The sequence below is a fragment of the Thalassophryne amazonica genome, chromosome 3 (genome assembly GCF_902500255.1).
Source record: "Thalassophryne amazonica chromosome 3, fThaAma1.1, whole genome shotgun sequence".
Lineage (NCBI taxonomy): Eukaryota > Metazoa > Chordata > Actinopteri > Batrachoidiformes > Batrachoididae > Thalassophryne > Thalassophryne amazonica.
Genome location: NC_047105.1, coordinates 118,879,468 through 118,897,692, shown reverse-complemented (window position 1 = coordinate 118,897,692; position 18,225 = coordinate 118,879,468). Strand labels below are relative to the sequence as shown.

Genomic DNA, 18,225 nt, shown 5'->3' with positions numbered 1-18,225 from the left:
AGAAAAAAAGCAGATCACAGACATGACACAAAACTAAAGTCATTTCAAATGGAAACTTTCTGGCTTTAAGAAACACTATAAGAAATCAGGAAAAAAAAATTGTGGCAGTCAGTAACGGTTACTTTTTTAGACCAAGCAGAGGAAAAAAATATGGAATCGCTCAATTCTGTAAATTATGGAATCATGAAAAACAAAAGAACGCTCCAACACATCACTAGTATTTTGTTGCACCACCTCTGGCTTTTATAACAGCTTGCAGTCTCTGAGGCATGGACTTAATGAGTGACAAACAGTACTCTTCATCAATCTGGCTCCAACTTTCTCTGATTGCTGTTGCCAGATCACCTTTGCAGGTTGGAGCCTTGTCATGGACCATTTTCTTCAACTTCCACCAAAGATTTTCAACTGGATTAAGATCTGGACTATTTGCAGGCCATGACATTGACCCTATGTGTCTTTTTGCAAGGAATGTTTTCACAGTTTTTGCTCTATGGCAAGATGCATTATCATCTTGAAAAATGATTTCATCATCCCCAAACATCCTTTCAATTGATGGGATAAGAAAAGTGTCCAAAATATCAACGTAAACTTGTGCATTTATTGATGATGTAATGACAGCCATCTCCCCAGTGCCTTTACCTGACATGCAGCCCCATATCATCAATGACTGTGGAAATTTACATGTTCTCTTCAGGCAGTCATCTTTATAAATCTCATTGGAACGGCACCAAACAAAAGTTGCAGCATCATCACCTTGCCCAATGCAGATTCGAGATTCATCACTGAATATGACTTTCATCCAGTCATCCACAGTCCACAATTGCTTTTCCTTAGCCCATTGTAACCTTGAGCGTCCACAGACTTCAATAGCGACACAAAGCATGCAGCGAAACGAGACGAGTCATTGGATAAATGCTGGGCTTTGTCCCACCCATCGGACGCTCAGCGTGTCTGGTGGTCTATGGGGCAGTGGGCTGGCCCGGACGCTCAGCTTCTGCATGATGATTGGATGATCTGTCTGAGGCTGAATCCCTTTTTGATTGACAGCGAAATGAGCGAATCAGCGATCTTTTGGTGTAAACATCTGCTGGAGCATTTTTTAATTTTCATTCTGTTCTGAGTTGAACCGGAGACTTTCCTAATCCTCTTAGCGGCATTTTCTTTGTTAAAAACGACTAGCGACAAATCGAGCTTCTATTTCTGGTGTTTTTTTTTTTTTGTAGCTGCTTGTGTTTGGAGACTGACTTCTATCACTCTTTCTGACTTCTATCGCAGTTGCTGTCCCTACCGAGCAGCGGGTGCTGCTGAGCTCCTCCACCGTCACAAAGCACTCACAGGCGGACACAGTTCACACTAGCCTCGCGCCAGTCCCAGCTAGCGAGCTAGCTAGGTAGCAAGCTGCACATAATGGCAGACAATTTGAATGTTGTGGACCGGATTTTGGTGAAGCCATTTGATAGTCTTCCTTACGAAGAAGCCATGGCTGCTGTCATGGCTTCAGCTCTCAATGGTTTGCAGGCCAAAGTTAAAGCAATAGCCCCCAGTGCAATGTTTGTGCATTGCTATGCACACAGACTGAATCTGGTTCTGTCTCAGGGGGCTAAATGCTTATCTGAGTGCAGAATATTTTTTGCATCACTCTCTGGGTTTGCCACATTTTTCTCAAAATCCACAAAGAGGATGTCTTTTCTTGAGTTTGCAGGCTGCTCAAGGTTGCCCAGAAATGCTCCTACTCGATGGAATTTCACATCACGGATAGTGAGCACTGTGGCAAACAGTTATGATGCCCTCCTGCAAACGTTTGAGATGATCATTGCAGATACGTCCATGGATGATGACACATTAGACTGTGCCAATTTCTTTGTGTTTGTTATTGCAGTAGTCATTAAAATCGGAAATTTGTTCTTGAAAATAGCTGTTGTGAGTTAATTTGTGGGATTGTGGGTGTTCTGGACGAAGTTAGTGTTTTCATGGGTGGTGGGGCGGAGGTGGTGGCCATGTTAGTGTGCGCGGGGGGGCACGCAGGGGGTTTCGCCCGCGGAGTAAATCACTCTAGGACCACCACTGGGCTCCAGGCACGTTTCGTTAAAGCGTCGATATCGTGAGCTTCGGTTTTGTTAAGTTCCTCTTTCGTCCCTTTTGCGCTCTTGCTTCGCTGACTGGTCGGTCATAAAAGCTCTTTTGTCCACCTTTTCTCAACGAATTGTGATGTTTTTACTTTTTCCCTTCGTTCCGGAATCGTCGTGTGCCGTGTGACTGGGCCATTAGATAGATGATGACTGGAGTGCAGTTTGAACCAGAAACGAGGTGTTAATCCTTGAACCGTGCCATCAGGGGGAACCAATTTTTAGGGGGACCGTTTGGTCAGCGACACCGGAATAAAGATTGAATTTAATTGAAATGTGTATCTATTTTTAGTTGTGACCACCACCATCTACAACACTGCAGATGCTTTTGTTTTGTTTATGGTAGAAATATTACTATTACTATATTACTGTTTCGACCATCACCTTGTTTGGTGGTGTTAGAATTGGTGCCCTCTAGTGGATATTGTTCTTAACATCTGTCCCAACATAATGGGCATATGGGCGTATGTGGGCAGTGGCGGTTACACAATTTGAAACACATGGATAGAATTTCTGATGTAAATAGGGCATAGCTGAGGCTTTACAGTTAAATTGTTTGTACAGTTTGTGGTCAAATCTTGAAGACCAATCGCGAGAACATTAGCCGCTGGATAAGGATTTGGAGACAATAGAGGTAAAAACTTCAGTAACAGGAGAAAAGCCTTTCTGCTAAAATACATCAAATTTTCAAAAACATCACAGAAGATTAATTTAATGGGAATGTGTGATGCTCAAGCTTTGGACACTGGAATGCTCCTCCAGGTATAAATACGACTGTTAAAGTGGTAACACAGACGTTAAAGAAGAATTCCTTGTAACAGGATCCACTAAAACCACTCAAAAGGAATCAAAAGCATTGATCACAAATACAACCCCTAGCAAAAATTATGGAATCACTGGCCTCAGAGGATGTTCATTCCGTTGTTTAATTTTGTAGAAAAAAAGCAGATCACAGACATGACACAAAACTAAAGTCATTTCAAATGGCAACTTTCTGGCTTTAAGAAACACTATAAGAAATCAAGAAAAAAGATTGTGGCAGTCAGTAACGGTTACTTTTTTAGACCAAGCAGAGGAAAAAAATATGGAATCACTCAATTCTGAGGAAAAAATTATGGAATCACCCTGTAAATTTTCATCCCCCAAATTAACACCTGCATCAAATCAGATCTGCTCATTGACATTGACCCTATGTGTCTTTTTGCAAGGAATGTTTTTGCAGTTTTTGCTCTATGGCAAGATGATTTATCATCTTGAAAAATGATTTCATCATCCCCAAACATCCTTTCAATTGTCTAAAATATCAACATAAACGTGTGCATTTATTGATGATGTAATGACAGCCATCTCCCCAGTGCCTTTACCTGACATGCAGCCCCATATCATCAATGACTGTGGAAATTTATATGTTCTCTTCAGGCAGTCATCTTTATAAATCTCATTGGAAAGACACCAAACAAAAGTTCCAGCATCATCACCTTGCCCAATGCAGATTCGAGATTCATCACTGAATATGACTTTCATCCAGTCATCCACAGTCCACAATTGCTTTTCCTTAGCCCACTGTAACCTTGTTTTTTTCTGTTTAGGTGTTAATGATGGCTTTCGTTTAGCTTTTCTGTATGTAAATCCCATTTCCTTTAGGCGGTTTCTTACAGTTCGGTCACAGACATTGACTCCAGTTTCCTCCCATTCGTTCCTCATTTGTTGTGTTGTACATTTTTCGATTTTTGAGACATATTGCTTTAAGTTTTCTGTCTTGACGCTTTGATGTCTTCCTTGGTCCACCAGTATGTTTGCCTTTAACAACCTTCCCATGTTGTTTGTATTTGGTCCAGAGTTTAGACACAGCTGACTGTGAACAACCAACATCTTTTGCAACATTGCGTGATGATTTACCCTCTTTTAAGAGTTTGATAATCCTCTCCTTTGTTTCAATTGACATCTCTCGTGTTGGAGCCATGATTCATGTCAGTCCACTTGGTGCAACAGCTCTCCAAGGTGTGTTCACTCCTTTTTAGATGCAGACTAATGAGCAGATCTGATATGATGCAGGTGTTAGTTTTGGGGATGAAAATTTACAGGGTGATTCCATAATTTATTCCTCAGAATTGAGTGATTCCATATTTTTTTCCTCTGCTTGGTCTAAAAAAGTAACCGTTACTGACTGCCACAATCTTTTTTTTCTTGATTTCTTATAGTGTTTCTTAAAGCCGGAAAGTTGCCATTTGAAATGACTTTAGTTTTGTGTCATGTCTGTGATCTGCTTTTTTTCTACAAAATTAAACAACTGAATGAACATCCTCCGAGGCCGGTGATTTCATAATTTTTGCCAGGGGTTGTAGTATTGTGCTGCATTCAGATTGTTGAGGTCAGTGAAGGAGTGTGAGCACCGCCTCATTCAACCACACGGCACTAATTCCTATTACCACTAAGACGCTCAAACTGATCACAGTGACCTACATAGTGCTGCCTCCTCCCTCACTGGTGGTGCAGAATTATTTAGTCAGTAGCCTTCAGTAAATTACACCTGGGCCCAAACACAGCCGGCTCGGACTCCAACCTGCACTGGCTTTAAGGGTCTTCAAATGAAAGAGTGCATGTGAGAACTGGATTCTGCATTGGCAAGTCAGTCCAAAACCCAAATCATAAGAGTACAAGAGAAAATCCCTCTGGTATGCTAGCTTCTACTTCACTCAAGGATACACTCCACTTTCTCTAGCTGGGGGAAGAGGCAAGATTTGTTTGATGAGATACCAACTCAACCGCTGATCTTACCTGCATCGGACAGATCCCGAAGAGAGCTGCTTAGGGCGCTCCTCTTTAAGCCTTCACTGATAGCGTAGCTGTCATCAAGGCTTGTCCGGCTCAGGTTGCCGTTCCCCGTGTCCTTCTTTAACCCTGAACTCTGAGACATGCTGGGCCTAACAACGCCCTTCTGTTTTTCGAGCTCAGCTGTGTGCAGGACACACATACAAAGGACACATGAGGTAACAGTAACACATAAAAAAAAAAAACATAAGAAAATGATGGTTGTGCTCACATTCTATTCGGTACTTCTCCATCTCTTGGACTTCAGCAATTGATTCTCTCAAATCATCAGTGAACTTTTTACGATCCTGAGGATTGGGTGCATTGAAGTTGATGAGGACTTTGATGTCAGCTCCAGGGATGGCCGATGTCAGACGGACTCCATTGGGGTAATCTAGGAAATGGCATTAAACACTTAATGTCATTTTCATTTTGACATTAAACACTTAAAAACTCAAGAGACGTCTCCAGAGGCTTCACTTCCTGAGATGTCCTGCTGGTTCACAGTGAGATGAAAGACATGAAAGTGCTGAAAACAACCAAGTCTGGTTTTGAGTGTTTCCTGTGTGACCGCTTCACTACCCTGCAAGAGGCCAAGGTCAACATTGACGGATCCAAACTGCAGGGGACCAGACTGATCGTGAGATGCATGGCCCAAGGCAGGTGCTGTGTGCTATAGTCTACATTTGAGAGTGGCCCTGTTGTGGGAACAGGCCCACTGATAGCGTGAAGAACGCCGGATGCCCCTTGCCTGTGGTGCTAAGGCCTGCGTAGACTTCTCATAAAACTTTGCAAAACCTTGTAACTTTTAGAATGGCCAAAGCAGTGGGTCACCCCTTTGAGTTTGGTCTGCTTGAGGTTTCTTCCCCAAATCATCAGAGGGAGTTTTTTTCCCATTACCGCTGTTGCCTGTGTGCTTGCTCTGGGGGTTAGTAAGGTTAGACCTTACTTATGTGAAGTGCCTTGATAGTGAAGCAGATAAGTATGATTTCTGGCCAGAATTGTTCACTTGGTGATACAAGTATCAAATTTGGCATGAATGTTCTTCATAAATCAGTGTTTGAGAAAAAAGTGCTGGCCACTTGAAAATCCAATATGGTGGCAAGGTAGGGGTCAATGAAGAATTACACAGGGGTCAAAATCTAAAAATGCTCCAATCATATTGAAAAGTATAACGCATTATTTGTCTGATCATAAATATTCTAAAAAGGTATAGTTTGGACTATCTATGTCTGACTGTTATGGAGTTATGGGGTAAAAACAGCAAGAATGGTGACAAAGGTCAGTTTCAGTTTGTATAGGGGTCAAAAGATAAAGTTGCAACAATTTTTGTAAAATGTGATGCAAATTATTGGTTGAGTTAATAGGGTGTTAAAAAGGAATAGTTTGCACCGTGCGTCATGCTCAGTTGTTACGTTACAGGGTAACATCTGTCACTTGTCATCCAATGGACGTTGACATTGTTTGACATTTACTTTGCAAACCAAGCATTCAGCACAGTCAAAACTATTCCATTTATTAATCCTATTAGTTCAACCAATAATTTGCACCACGTTTTACCAAAATTGGGGCAACTTTAACTTTTGACTCCTGTACAAACTGAAATTGACTGTTGTCACCATTCTTGCTGTTTTTACCCCATAACTCCAGAACATTTAGTCATAGATCATCCAAAACTATACCTTTTTGCAATCTTTGTGACCAGACACATAATGTAGTATAGCTTTCAATATGATTAGAGCATTTTAGATTTTGACCCCTGTGCAATTCTTCATGACCCCTACCTGGCCGCCATATTGGATTTTCAAGTGGCCAGCACTTTTTCTTCAAACACTGATTTATGAAGAACATTCATGTCAAATCTGATGCTTGCATCACCAAGTGAAGGATTGTTTCAGTATCTGCTGCACTATGAGGCAGCTGTGTTGTGATTTGGTGCTATATAATGAAATAAACTGAATTAATTGAAACACTTAAGTTAAAATAATAAATAAAATACACAAACCACATGATATGATTTCAGCTGGTTAATCCTCAATCTGTCTCATTCTCCTTGACACAATTATTGGTCACCGCACATTTTTGTTTTTACTGTATGAAATTAGGTGACCTTAAATTCTGCACTATCGAATCTCTACTTTGTCACTCGACAGTAATGCATCAACATAAACAAATACAACTAAGTACACAATGTATTGTATTGGCAATTAAATGTACAATTGCTCATGGAGTGACTCAGAAGAGCCATTTGTCTGATTTAATCTTTTGAAAATAATGAAACCGATGAAGATGCATTTTCAGCGATTTACTACTGGTTTACAGTATATTTGGATAAAAAAGAGTTGAAGAAAGACACTTAAGAAATTAATGAATGTATATGTCATAGTGAAAATGCTATTCTGGGGGAATATGCCAGTTCACTGTAGTTTAACCCTACCCTGGAGTTTCTCTTAAGAGAATTGTGATTCCTCTAGATTGGAGTTTCCACCGTCATGTATCACACTTTCATTTTAGCACTTTCGTCTGTTTGTTCTCCACTCATCCAAAGTTCTACAGTCAATATCAACCAAAATTGGCATGTGGATGAAGCCCGACCCCCAGAATTTCCCTTAAAGAATGTGGTTTGACAAAAATTAGATTTTCATTATGATGTCCACCAAATGTGACACACACACACACACACACACCACACACACACACACACACACACACACACACACACACATCACACACACACCACACACACACACACACACACACACACACACACACACACACACACCTGTGGGTGGGTTCTGGAATTTCCTATGTGAAATAAAATTTACCAAAGGTCAATGACTGGGGTCAAAATCATTGGGGTCAAAGGTCAAAAGTGGATAAGCACTTCCAATCTAAGACCATGGTCCTCTGTAGGAAAAGGGTGGCTTGTCCCCACTGGGTCAAGGGAGAGTTATTGCAGTATGGCAGTTTAAGTATCTGGGGGGGTCTTGTTCACAAGTGAGGGTAAGATGGAGCATGAGATTAATAGATGGATCGGGGATGCTTACAAGTCATGGTGAAGAAAGATCTGAGCCACAAGGCAAGACTCTCAATTTACCAATTAATTTACACTCCTATCTTCACCTATGGTTATGAGCTTTGGGTAATGATCGAATTGAGCTCTTCTGACATTACCTATTGTACAGCCAGTACCTCGATGGGATAACTACACTCAACAAAAATATAAATGCAACACTTTTGGTTTTGCTCCCATTTTGTATGAGATGAACTCAAAGATCTAAAACGTTTCCACATACACAATATCACCATTTCCCTCAAATATTGTTCACAAACCAGTCTAAATCTGTGATAGTGAGCACTTCTCCTTTGCTGAGATAATCCATCCCACCTCACAGGTGTGCCATATCAAGTTGCTGATTAGACAACCATGATTAGTGCACAGGTGTGCCTTAGACTGTCCACAATAAAAGGCCACTCTGAAAGGTGCAGTTTTATCACACAGCACAATGCCACAGATGTCGCAAGATTTGAGGGAGCGTGCAATTGGCATGCTGACAGCAGGAATGTCAACCAGAGCTGTTGCTCGTGTATTGATGTTCATTTCTCTACCATAAGCCGTCTCCAAGGCATTTCAGAGAATTTGGCAGTACATCCAACCAGCCTCCAACCGCAGACCACGTGTAACCACACCAGCCCAGGACCCTCCACATCCAGCATGTTCACCTCCAAGATCGTCTGAGACCAGCCACTCGGACAGCTGCTGAAACAATCGGTTTGCATAACCAAAGAATACCGTGACGAGATCCTGAGGCCCATTGTTGTGCCATACATCCAAGAACATCACCTCATGTTGCAGCAGGATAATGCACCGGCCCCATGTTGCAAGGATCTGTACACAATTCTTGGAAGCTGAAAATGTCCCAGTTCTTGCATGGCCGGCATACTCACCGGACATGTCACCCATTGAGCATGTTTGGGATGCTCTGGACCGGCGTATATGGCAGCGTGTACCAGTTCCTGCCAATATCCAGCAACTTCGCACAGCCATTGAAGAGGAGTGGACCAACATTGCACAGGCCACAATTGACAACCTGATCAACTCTATGCGAAGGAGATGTGTTTCACTGCATGAGGCAAATGGTGGTCACACCAGATACTGACTAGTATCTCCCCCCAATAAAACGAAACTGCACCTTTCAGAGTGGCCTATTATTGTGGGCAGTCTAAGGCACACCTGTGCACTAATCATGGTGTCTAATCAGCATCTTGATATGGCACACCTGTGAGGTGGGATGGATTATCTCAGCAAAGGAGAAGTGCTCACTATCACAGATTTAGACTGGTTGTGAACAATATTTGAGGGAAATGTGATATTGTGTATGTGGAAAAAGTTTTAGATCTTTGAGTTCATCTCATACAAACATGAGCAAAATCAAAGTGTTGTGTTTATATTTTTGTTGAGTGTAGTTAGGACATTAATATTTAGACCTGGGCTTGAATAATGGTCATTCTACAAGACACTTCATCTTCATGGTCTAAGACATCCACCCAACTGTAAATGAATACCAGTCTTGGCTGTGCAAGTAACTGCAGTGGACTGGTGTCCCATCCGAGGGAGTTGAGAATTTCTTTCTATCTCGACAGATTTACCACATAGCACCATACTGTATGATGGGAATGAAGTCTAAGACATATTTAGTGTCTTGGAAATGTTAACATGTCCATCCTTGGTTGTGTCTAAAGAAAACTGGCTGTCAAAGAGATGATAACTTCTGTTTGAACAATGGTGTCAATACCTGTCACATGTACGTTTTATGATGCCTGTATGTTTTAGTTCACTATAAGAAGACATTATTATGTTGGTGTGTGCTTCAGTAACTTTGGAAATAGCTTAATATACCTGATCATTTGGTGATATATATATATATATATATATAATATAATATATATATATATATATATATATATATATATATATATATATATATATATATATATATATGCAGTGGCGACCCTGAATGAACAGAGCCAGCCAAAGGACGAACAAAATCGTAGCATTCAGGGGAGCCAGTACTTTTGACCAGGATTACAAAGGTTGGAATTTAAAGATATGTTTTTGAGATAATGTGAATGTCTCTCAAATCAAAGCTTCCATTATAGATGTATTCAGGGAAGCATGTGATTCCTGTAGATACCAGAAAAAAACAAGACCAATCAGAGATTTCTGACGTCCACCAAGGGTTGAAGAGGACTCCGAATAAAAGATATGTGATTCGCATCGTGACCTGGATTTTACCTGGATACGGATTCCACAACACAATGCAATAATTTGCACACTGATCCAGAATGGTCCGACTGATCAAGATGTTGCAATCTGATATTTAAAGCTGAAACAAAATAGTGTCTTCCTGATCTTGGTTTTATATTGTGAGGTCATATACATGAAGCAGTTTTGATATAAACCTTAAAAGTCTACAAAGTGAAAGTCGGATCCAGATCACCTCCAAAATTTAATAGAGTCTTCCAAGGCCAAACACCAGTGTGTGGTGAACATTTGGTGAAAATCTGTTAAGTAGTTTTGATGTAACCTGAAAATCAGACAAAGTGAAGCCTACAAATTGAAATCCTGATCCATAACCCAGATCCAGATCACCTCTAAAATTAAATGGAGTCTTCTATGGAATAATATCTATTTGTGGTGCAAATTTGGTGAGAAACTCTCAAGTAGTTTTGAGGCAATCCTTCAAACCCTATATAAAGTGAAATCTTGATCCGGATCTGAATCACCTCCAAAATTCAGTGGAGTTCCCATGCCCTAATATCTGTCTGTGGTGCAAATTTGGTGAGAATCTGTAAAGTAGATTTTTTTAAAAATGTATTTATGATTTTTTTTACATAATCCTTTAACCCTTTAATATTAATATAATATTAATATTATATATATAATATTAATATTAATCCTTTAATATAAAGTAAAATCTTTATCCAGAATCCAGATTTGGTTCCAGATCACCTCCAAAATTTAATGGAGTCTTCAATAGCGAAATAGCTATCTGTGGTGAAAATGTTGTCAAAATCTGTACAATAGTTCTGATATAATCCTGCTTTCAGACAGACAAATAAATAAATGGCGATGAGTTTATTTTCTCCTTGGCAAACGTAACAAAACCAAAGTCATATACACACATTTTAAAATGCAGCCACTTTAGTGCGGTTGTGTTTCAAAAGCTTTGCTGAGAGCTGCTTTAAAACTGAAGCAACATTTCAACAGAAAAACCTGCATTAATGTCTCTGTGGGACTTACACTGATTCTCAAAGAGTAACACTTGCATGCCGTAAAGTGAGAAGGACTGCCGAAAGCTGTAGGTTACAGAGTTCTTCTTCTTCTGGAAAATTTTAGTAACCTACAATAAACAAGCAAAAGAAATGTGATAGGTTAGAATCCTTCTACTAGCATGCCAAAGACTATAACTTTAGTGTGGTTTGGGATGAACAGCAATCGTACCACCAGCAAGTCATTGAAGAGAAAGATCTCCCTTTGGTGCAAACCCAGCTTTTGTGGTTTGTTGGGGTCGGGCACTTCAAAAAGTCTGCAGTAACACACCAGTCTGCGATGGGGGAGAGACAGCACCTGCATACACAAAACACCACGGACACAACTATTCTAGATTAAACCGTCTCTGTGATTTACTGGGCTACTGTTCATTCATCAGTCTTTGCATTCATCCAGTTAGGCCCAGTATGATGTATGAAAACATCATTCATCATCTATTCTACTGCATATATGTTCTTCTGGCTAGAACCTGACTTCTGTAGTTTTGGTAATTATTTTTCTTCTACCTTATTTTTGCATACTTGCACTGTTGTTCTGTGATTGTCCCTGTGCCGCTGTAACTTCGCAAATTTCCCCGTTGTGGGACTATTACAGGATTATCTTATCTTATTTGGAAAAGTCTTCAAGCACATCGACAAGCACAATTCCTGATAATGAACAATATGACAATACTTACACAGCCCAGGCCATGGTGCAAAGAACCGATCTATGGGGATACACAGAAACACCAGTAACACAAATAGGCAATTCCCCATTCATCGTATATCAGTGATACAAGGCCACATTTACAACAAGAGCCAATCAGAGATTTTCTGACGTCCACCAATCCGGATCCAGACCACCTCCAAAATTCAGTGAAATCTTCCATGGCCCTAATACCTATGTGTGGTGCAAATTTAGTGAGAATCCGTGAAGTAGTTTTGACTTAAGCCTTCAAAGCCTATGTAAAGAGTTAAATTTTGATCCACAATTTGGATCTGGATCCGGATCACCTCGAAAATTCAGTGGAGTCTTCCATGGCTTAATATCTATCTGTGGTGCAAATTTGGGGAGAATCCGTGAAGTCGGTTTGATGTAATCCTTCAAAGCCTATGTAAAGTAAAGCCTATGTAATATATGGAATTCTACAACTGTGAGATCAATAAGTCTTATCTTAAAGTGAAATTTTGATCCAGAATCCAGATCTGGATCCGGATCACCTCCAAAATTCAGTGAAATCTTCCATGGCCTAATACCTATGTGTGGTGCAAATTTAGTGAGAATCCGTGAAGTAGTTTTGACGTAAGCCTTCAAAGCCTATGTAAAGAGAAATTTTGATCCACAATTTGGATCTGGATCCGGATCACCTCGAAAATTCAGTGGAGGTCTTCCATGGCTTAATATCTATCTGTGGTGCAAATTTGGTGATAATTCCCGTGAAGTCAATTTTGACGTAATCCTTCAAAGCCTATGTAAAGTAAGCCTATGTAATATATGAATTTCTCCACTGTGAGATCAATAAAGTCTTATCTTAAAGTGAAATTCGATCCAGAATCCAGATCTGGATCCGGATCACCTCGAAAATTCGTTGGAGTTTTCCAGTGGCTTAATATCTATCTGTGGTGCAAATTTGGTGAGAATCCGTGAAGTAGGTTTGGAAGTATTACTTCAAAGCCTATGTAAAGTCAAATTTTGATCCAGAATCCAGATCTGGATCTGGATCACCTCGAAAATTCAGTGGAGTCTTCCATGGCCTAATATCTATCTGTGGTGTAAAATTGGTGAGAATCCGTGAAGCAGTTTTGACATAATCATTCAAAGCCTATATAAAGTGAATCTTGATCCAGAATCTGGATCTAGATCTGGATCTGGATCACCTACGATCACCTCGTACAAAATTCATGGGTTCTTCCATGGCCTAATATCTATCTGTGGTGAAAATTCATTAAAATCCATTCAGTAGTTTTGATGTAATCCTGCTAACAGACAGGCAAATAAACGACATAATCATACGCACATTTGTTTTCAGGTCATAGGAAAGGCTTCAATATTATCTTCAAAGTGAACATGTTACTATTCTGCATTTCCAGTTTTGTGTAAATCAGTAGCCTGATAGTTTTGAGAGATCACCGGGTGTGAGTTTTATGGGTTGGCTGTGTGTCATTATGGATGATTCATGGGTGTTTCTAACAGTCCAAACAATCAGTTAATCATAGTGGTGCTTCTCCTTCCCTTTTTTTGGCATTTGGTGCCAACACCACAATCACATATTGATGGCGCCATTTCAGATCCAATGTAAAGGCCACAGATGAAAAATTTTATTATATATATATAAATATATATATATATATATATATATAGATATATATATATGTATATATATAATATATATATATATATATATATATATATACAAATTGTCACTATCCGGTTACTTGTGGACCTGTAGCTACTTGTACCTTAAGGTCAAACATCACATTGCTGGATTATTCCTTATTGAATGTGTTCAACGATGTTCCTGAGCGGAGGGCAACGGCACCCAGAGGTGAACTTACGGTTGTTTTGCCTACAATGATTTTTTTCCACTTTCTGAACCTGGGACAATGATCTTCATTGGTCTTGAGCTCCCGTTCCGAATGCTCTAATTCCGACCAACATCTCTCTGGGAATGTCCTCTCCATCGTCCACTCCTATACGAAGGACAAAGACAGAAAAGATGATCTGATTGATGGATGACAAAGAGAAAAGACATCAAAAAGCGATGCTTTCAGAGCCAGTTGCATTCGTAGGTTTGTGGGGTTTTCTATGAATATTTGAAGTAAATGCCATAATTATTGTTTTGGTACTGTTTTAGATATTGCTAGGATTAAGTTGACGCTAAAGAATGCAAAGAGGCTTTGAAAAAGCTTTGCTCATTCATGTTTAGGATGAGATCATTTTGGAATTTACTCAGTAGAATCTTGGTATTCTGACAGGGTCAGAGAGAAAGTACCTCGGAGGTTCTTACAAAATCCTCCAGCTTCATCTTCCTCTCAGGCTGACGTTGGGGCTATACATGTCCGTGTTGAGGAGGATAATAGCGAAGGCCAAGATAAAGATGGTGTCAGGGTTCCTGAACTGTCGCACCACACCGGGGTGCAAATGCAGTAGCGCTGGCTGTGAAGAGGTTAGTACATCAAGAAATTGAACCTACAGCAGTCAACACATTTCAAAAGCGCTTTACACAATTTCAAACATCAATCACAAAAAATGTTTTAAAACATGAAAAAGAGAAACATGACAGTAAATTAAAATATGCATATCTATAAAACTTAAGGAATTTTTAATACAATAAAACCACATCCAATTGTACTATTTTGCATACAAAAGGTGGTTTTAAGGTTGGTTTTCAAAGATTCAACATGATTTTCCTTTCAAACTGCTGGTGGACGTTACAATGTAGGCATACACAAAGCAAAAGAAGCTATACACTACTGCCTTCTTCATAGCTGATGATCACTGAGTAAACCTGCACCCTGAGATTTCAGGACATTATATGGTACATAAAATTGACAAGTTGCATAACAAAGTGCATAAACATTCAGAAAGAGGAGCAGCTCCACCGCAACGACAAAAACTCCTGTAACGTGGAATGTGCCGGTCATTCTAAACTGGACGCTGTCTTGATCCGGTATGTTGTCTGACTAGCACAGGAATTGTGAAAAGACGTAGACATCAGCACTTTTTTGCCACATTAAGACAGACGTGCGGAGGAGTTCTGCGCGTCGCGGTGGAGCCGCATGGTGCAAAGCAACGCCGTGATGAAGCCTTCCAGGACATGTTGGGGCATGTCCAGCTCATGCACAATCATAATCGGATAATCACACAACTGAAAAGCAACCGGAATCCATCTGAAATCCACCTGAAAGCCGTCCTGTGAGACCAAGACGGAGGTGGTTTTGTCCCGCATAATGAACGGCTCCGTGGCGCGTCCCTCCGCTTTTCTTTCCATGAAAAAAACTCCTGTAACAGTGGAATGTGCCGAAAAAGTGCTGATGTCCACGTCTCCTGCCTTTTTTGTGAAAGTCAGACGAGGTCCCGGATCAACAAGCCTCACGTTGGAAATGATCTGGTTGTTTCAGCGGGGTCTGAGCATGTCTATTGGCGCTGGGAGCGCACTGCGCTCTCAGCAGTTGTGGGCCATCCTTAAAGCGGCAGTAACACTCCTTAATCTGTATAATCCCCATAAAATTGTCCCTGAAAGCCATATTAATTTTCCGAACGGTGTCCACACTGGAGTCTCTCACAGTTTCTGGAAAAAAATTGATGCAGCAAAGCTCCAAATCGTTCAGACATTTATCGCAATAAAAAATAGACAGAGAGGGGGTGACCACTGCTCACACAAAGCCTGCTCACAGGCGAAAGATGCAACCGACAGCGTGAAAAACTCACACATGGCCACGAAGGTTCAGGCTTGTCTGATGCAATCACATGTGATTCAAATCCATATGGTTTTTGAAAAAAATAAAAAGGTCGGATACTTTTGCTCAACAGACCTCGTGTATATATATATATATATATATATATATATATATATATATATATATATATATATATATATATATATATATATATATATAATATTTTGGGTTGGCTTTAATACAATATAAGCTGTATGTGTGTGTTTTATTTTACTTATCTTTTGCTTATTTAGATTTTAATTGCCCTGTTTTAGTAATGTTGTTTGTAATATTTTGATATTGTTTTTAACATGTGAAGCACTTTGCACAGCTGGTGTTGTTGAAAATGTGGTATATAAATAAAATAAAATTGACATTGGAATTGACATATATTATATATATATATATAATATATAATATATATTATATATATATATATATATATATATATATATAATTCCACTTAAATCTTTAATAAGTGGTACTGAAGGTTCTACAATGTCTTTTAACATGACAAGGCCAAGGCCTATTAGCTCCTCATTAGTGATCATGATTGATTACAACTGGTAGCTTCTCTTTGCCAGCATAAAATGGATGTGTTTAGGAGCAGGTTCCAAGATCATCCGTTCAAACAGCTGTATGTAGTACATGTTAGTCGGATGTGCCACCACTTTGTCAAGGTCTGTAAGAGAACCCAAGCTGTCACTGTCAGATGATAGGAAACGGGTTCGGATTTTCAGGAATAACTCAGGATCCGCCACGGCTCCGTATGCCATGAACTGGAAACTGCTGGACCACCAGTGTCACTGTCCACAGTGAAGCCAGACTTCCATTGCCATGATTGAGAGGGTGCCAACCAAGAAAGAAGCCCTGCTCCAAAACTGACACTTTCATGTGAAACTGAAATTTGTAGCTGCCCACAAAGACAAGTCAAATGCCTTCTGGAGAAATGTTTTATGGTCACATGGGCCAAACATTGAGCTATTTGGCCACAATAACAAAAGGTATGCTTGGAGGATGGAAGATGAGGCTTTGAAACCAAAGAACATTGAAACAAGTGTCAAGCATGGTTGTGGTAGCATCATGCTCTGGATCTGGTTTGCTACCAGTGGTACTGGTGCACTGAACAAAACTGATGGAATAATGAAGAAGAAGGACGACCTCTAAATTCTTCAACATCACCTCAAATCAACAACTTGATGTTCCAACAGGACAATGAACCCAAACACACATCAAAACTGGTTGTTCTAACATCAAGGTTCTGGAATGATTTTCTTAAGCCCCAACCTCAACCCGATTGAAAATTTGTGGACCATGTTTAAAAGGATACCAACCAGTTTAAATGAACTCTACCAATTCTGCCAAAAGAGTGGTCATCAACTCAGCCAGAATGATGCCATAAGCTTGTTGAAGTGTCTGGTTGAGGTGCAGCTTGCTAAGGGACTTTAACCAGATATTAGCAGGAAGAAGTTGTTAAAAAGCCTCGATCAGATTAAGTCCCTTCTAAATATTAGCATAGACGGACACATGGTAACTGCACTTATGCTATGCATGTTAGACCATGCACCATTGATCTAAAGACATGGTCCCTAACATCTCCAGACCGCTGCACCGATCCTCTAACACCTAATAATGTTAATGAAATCTGAGGACGTCGCAGTGTCACCGCTGTTTTGGAGGATAATGCGTTCCATGGTGACGCTGACTGTTCATTAATCATGCACACTTCACTGGTGGTAAATATGAGACAGAAAAGTGAAGCTGGTAATGATCATTCTGTCATATAATCCTGTGCTGCTCTCAGGTGATTAAGACCCTATTTCCAAAACTCACTTATTTCTATAAGCCTCACCGCGGACTGGAGTGAATATTTGTATGATTCACCATCGTAACGGATTTCTCATAAAACAGGGACGTGCGCAGGTTTGAGCTGAGAAGATCAGGGTCGTGCAACATTCAGCACGGTCACCAGCGGAGACCAGCTCTCCCAGTTTGTGGCTCACAGTGGAACATGAAACAGAAAACTATGGAGATAACAGCAGTGACATTTACATGGTTTTTTCTTTTCACTGAGATTGAAATCATTCTGATCAGTGAATCCAAGTGTGCTGTGTCATTTGCACGATTGCATAAAAAGTGATCAGATACACGATACGTGCTTATCCCTGTAGATACCAAGGCAGTGACGGTTGAAGATAGACCACCTGCCTAACTATTCATTTTTCTGCTGAAATTCCATCAAGGAGGGGAAAAAAGAGTGCATCCTCGTTCTTAATGTGATGGATAGAAGTTTAAAAGTGCTGAGGCATTTTATGACACATATCAATGTTGCTTTTCCTTTTTCCATTCAAACAAGAAACATGCAAAAGGGAATCTGAAGCAGAAAATGAAATGTTAATGTGCAGCCATTTCTTTCACACCAAGTGAGAAAGAAATGGCTGTAGTGACAATTATGCTTTGTAATGATGCTGATATTCTATAACGGCTCACCAAAAGTGGGCTGACAATGAAAAGGTGGGCCAATAATACTATTTTC

The 18,225-nt window shown here is 40.1% G+C and overlaps 1 protein-coding gene across 1 annotated transcript in view; it reads right to left on the bottom strand.

The window, feature by feature from the left end:
* The window catches only part of iqsec1b (IQ motif and Sec7 domain ArfGEF 1b), a 741,654-nt gene that overhangs the window by 11,286 nt on the left and 712,143 nt on the right, over positions 1-18,225 (bottom strand). Inside the window, 11 exon segments of the mRNA XM_034167371.1 lie at positions 4,905-5,081; positions 5,170-5,331; positions 11,242-11,341; positions 11,443-11,568; positions 11,948-11,977; positions 13,806-13,893; positions 13,895-13,940; positions 14,243-14,257; positions 14,260-14,289; positions 14,292-14,387; positions 14,390-14,406. Of these exon segments, the coding sequence (XP_034023262.1) occupies positions 4,905-5,081; positions 5,170-5,331; positions 11,242-11,341; positions 11,443-11,568; positions 11,948-11,977; positions 13,806-13,893; positions 13,895-13,940; positions 14,243-14,257; positions 14,260-14,289; positions 14,292-14,387; positions 14,390-14,406 (887 nt within the window).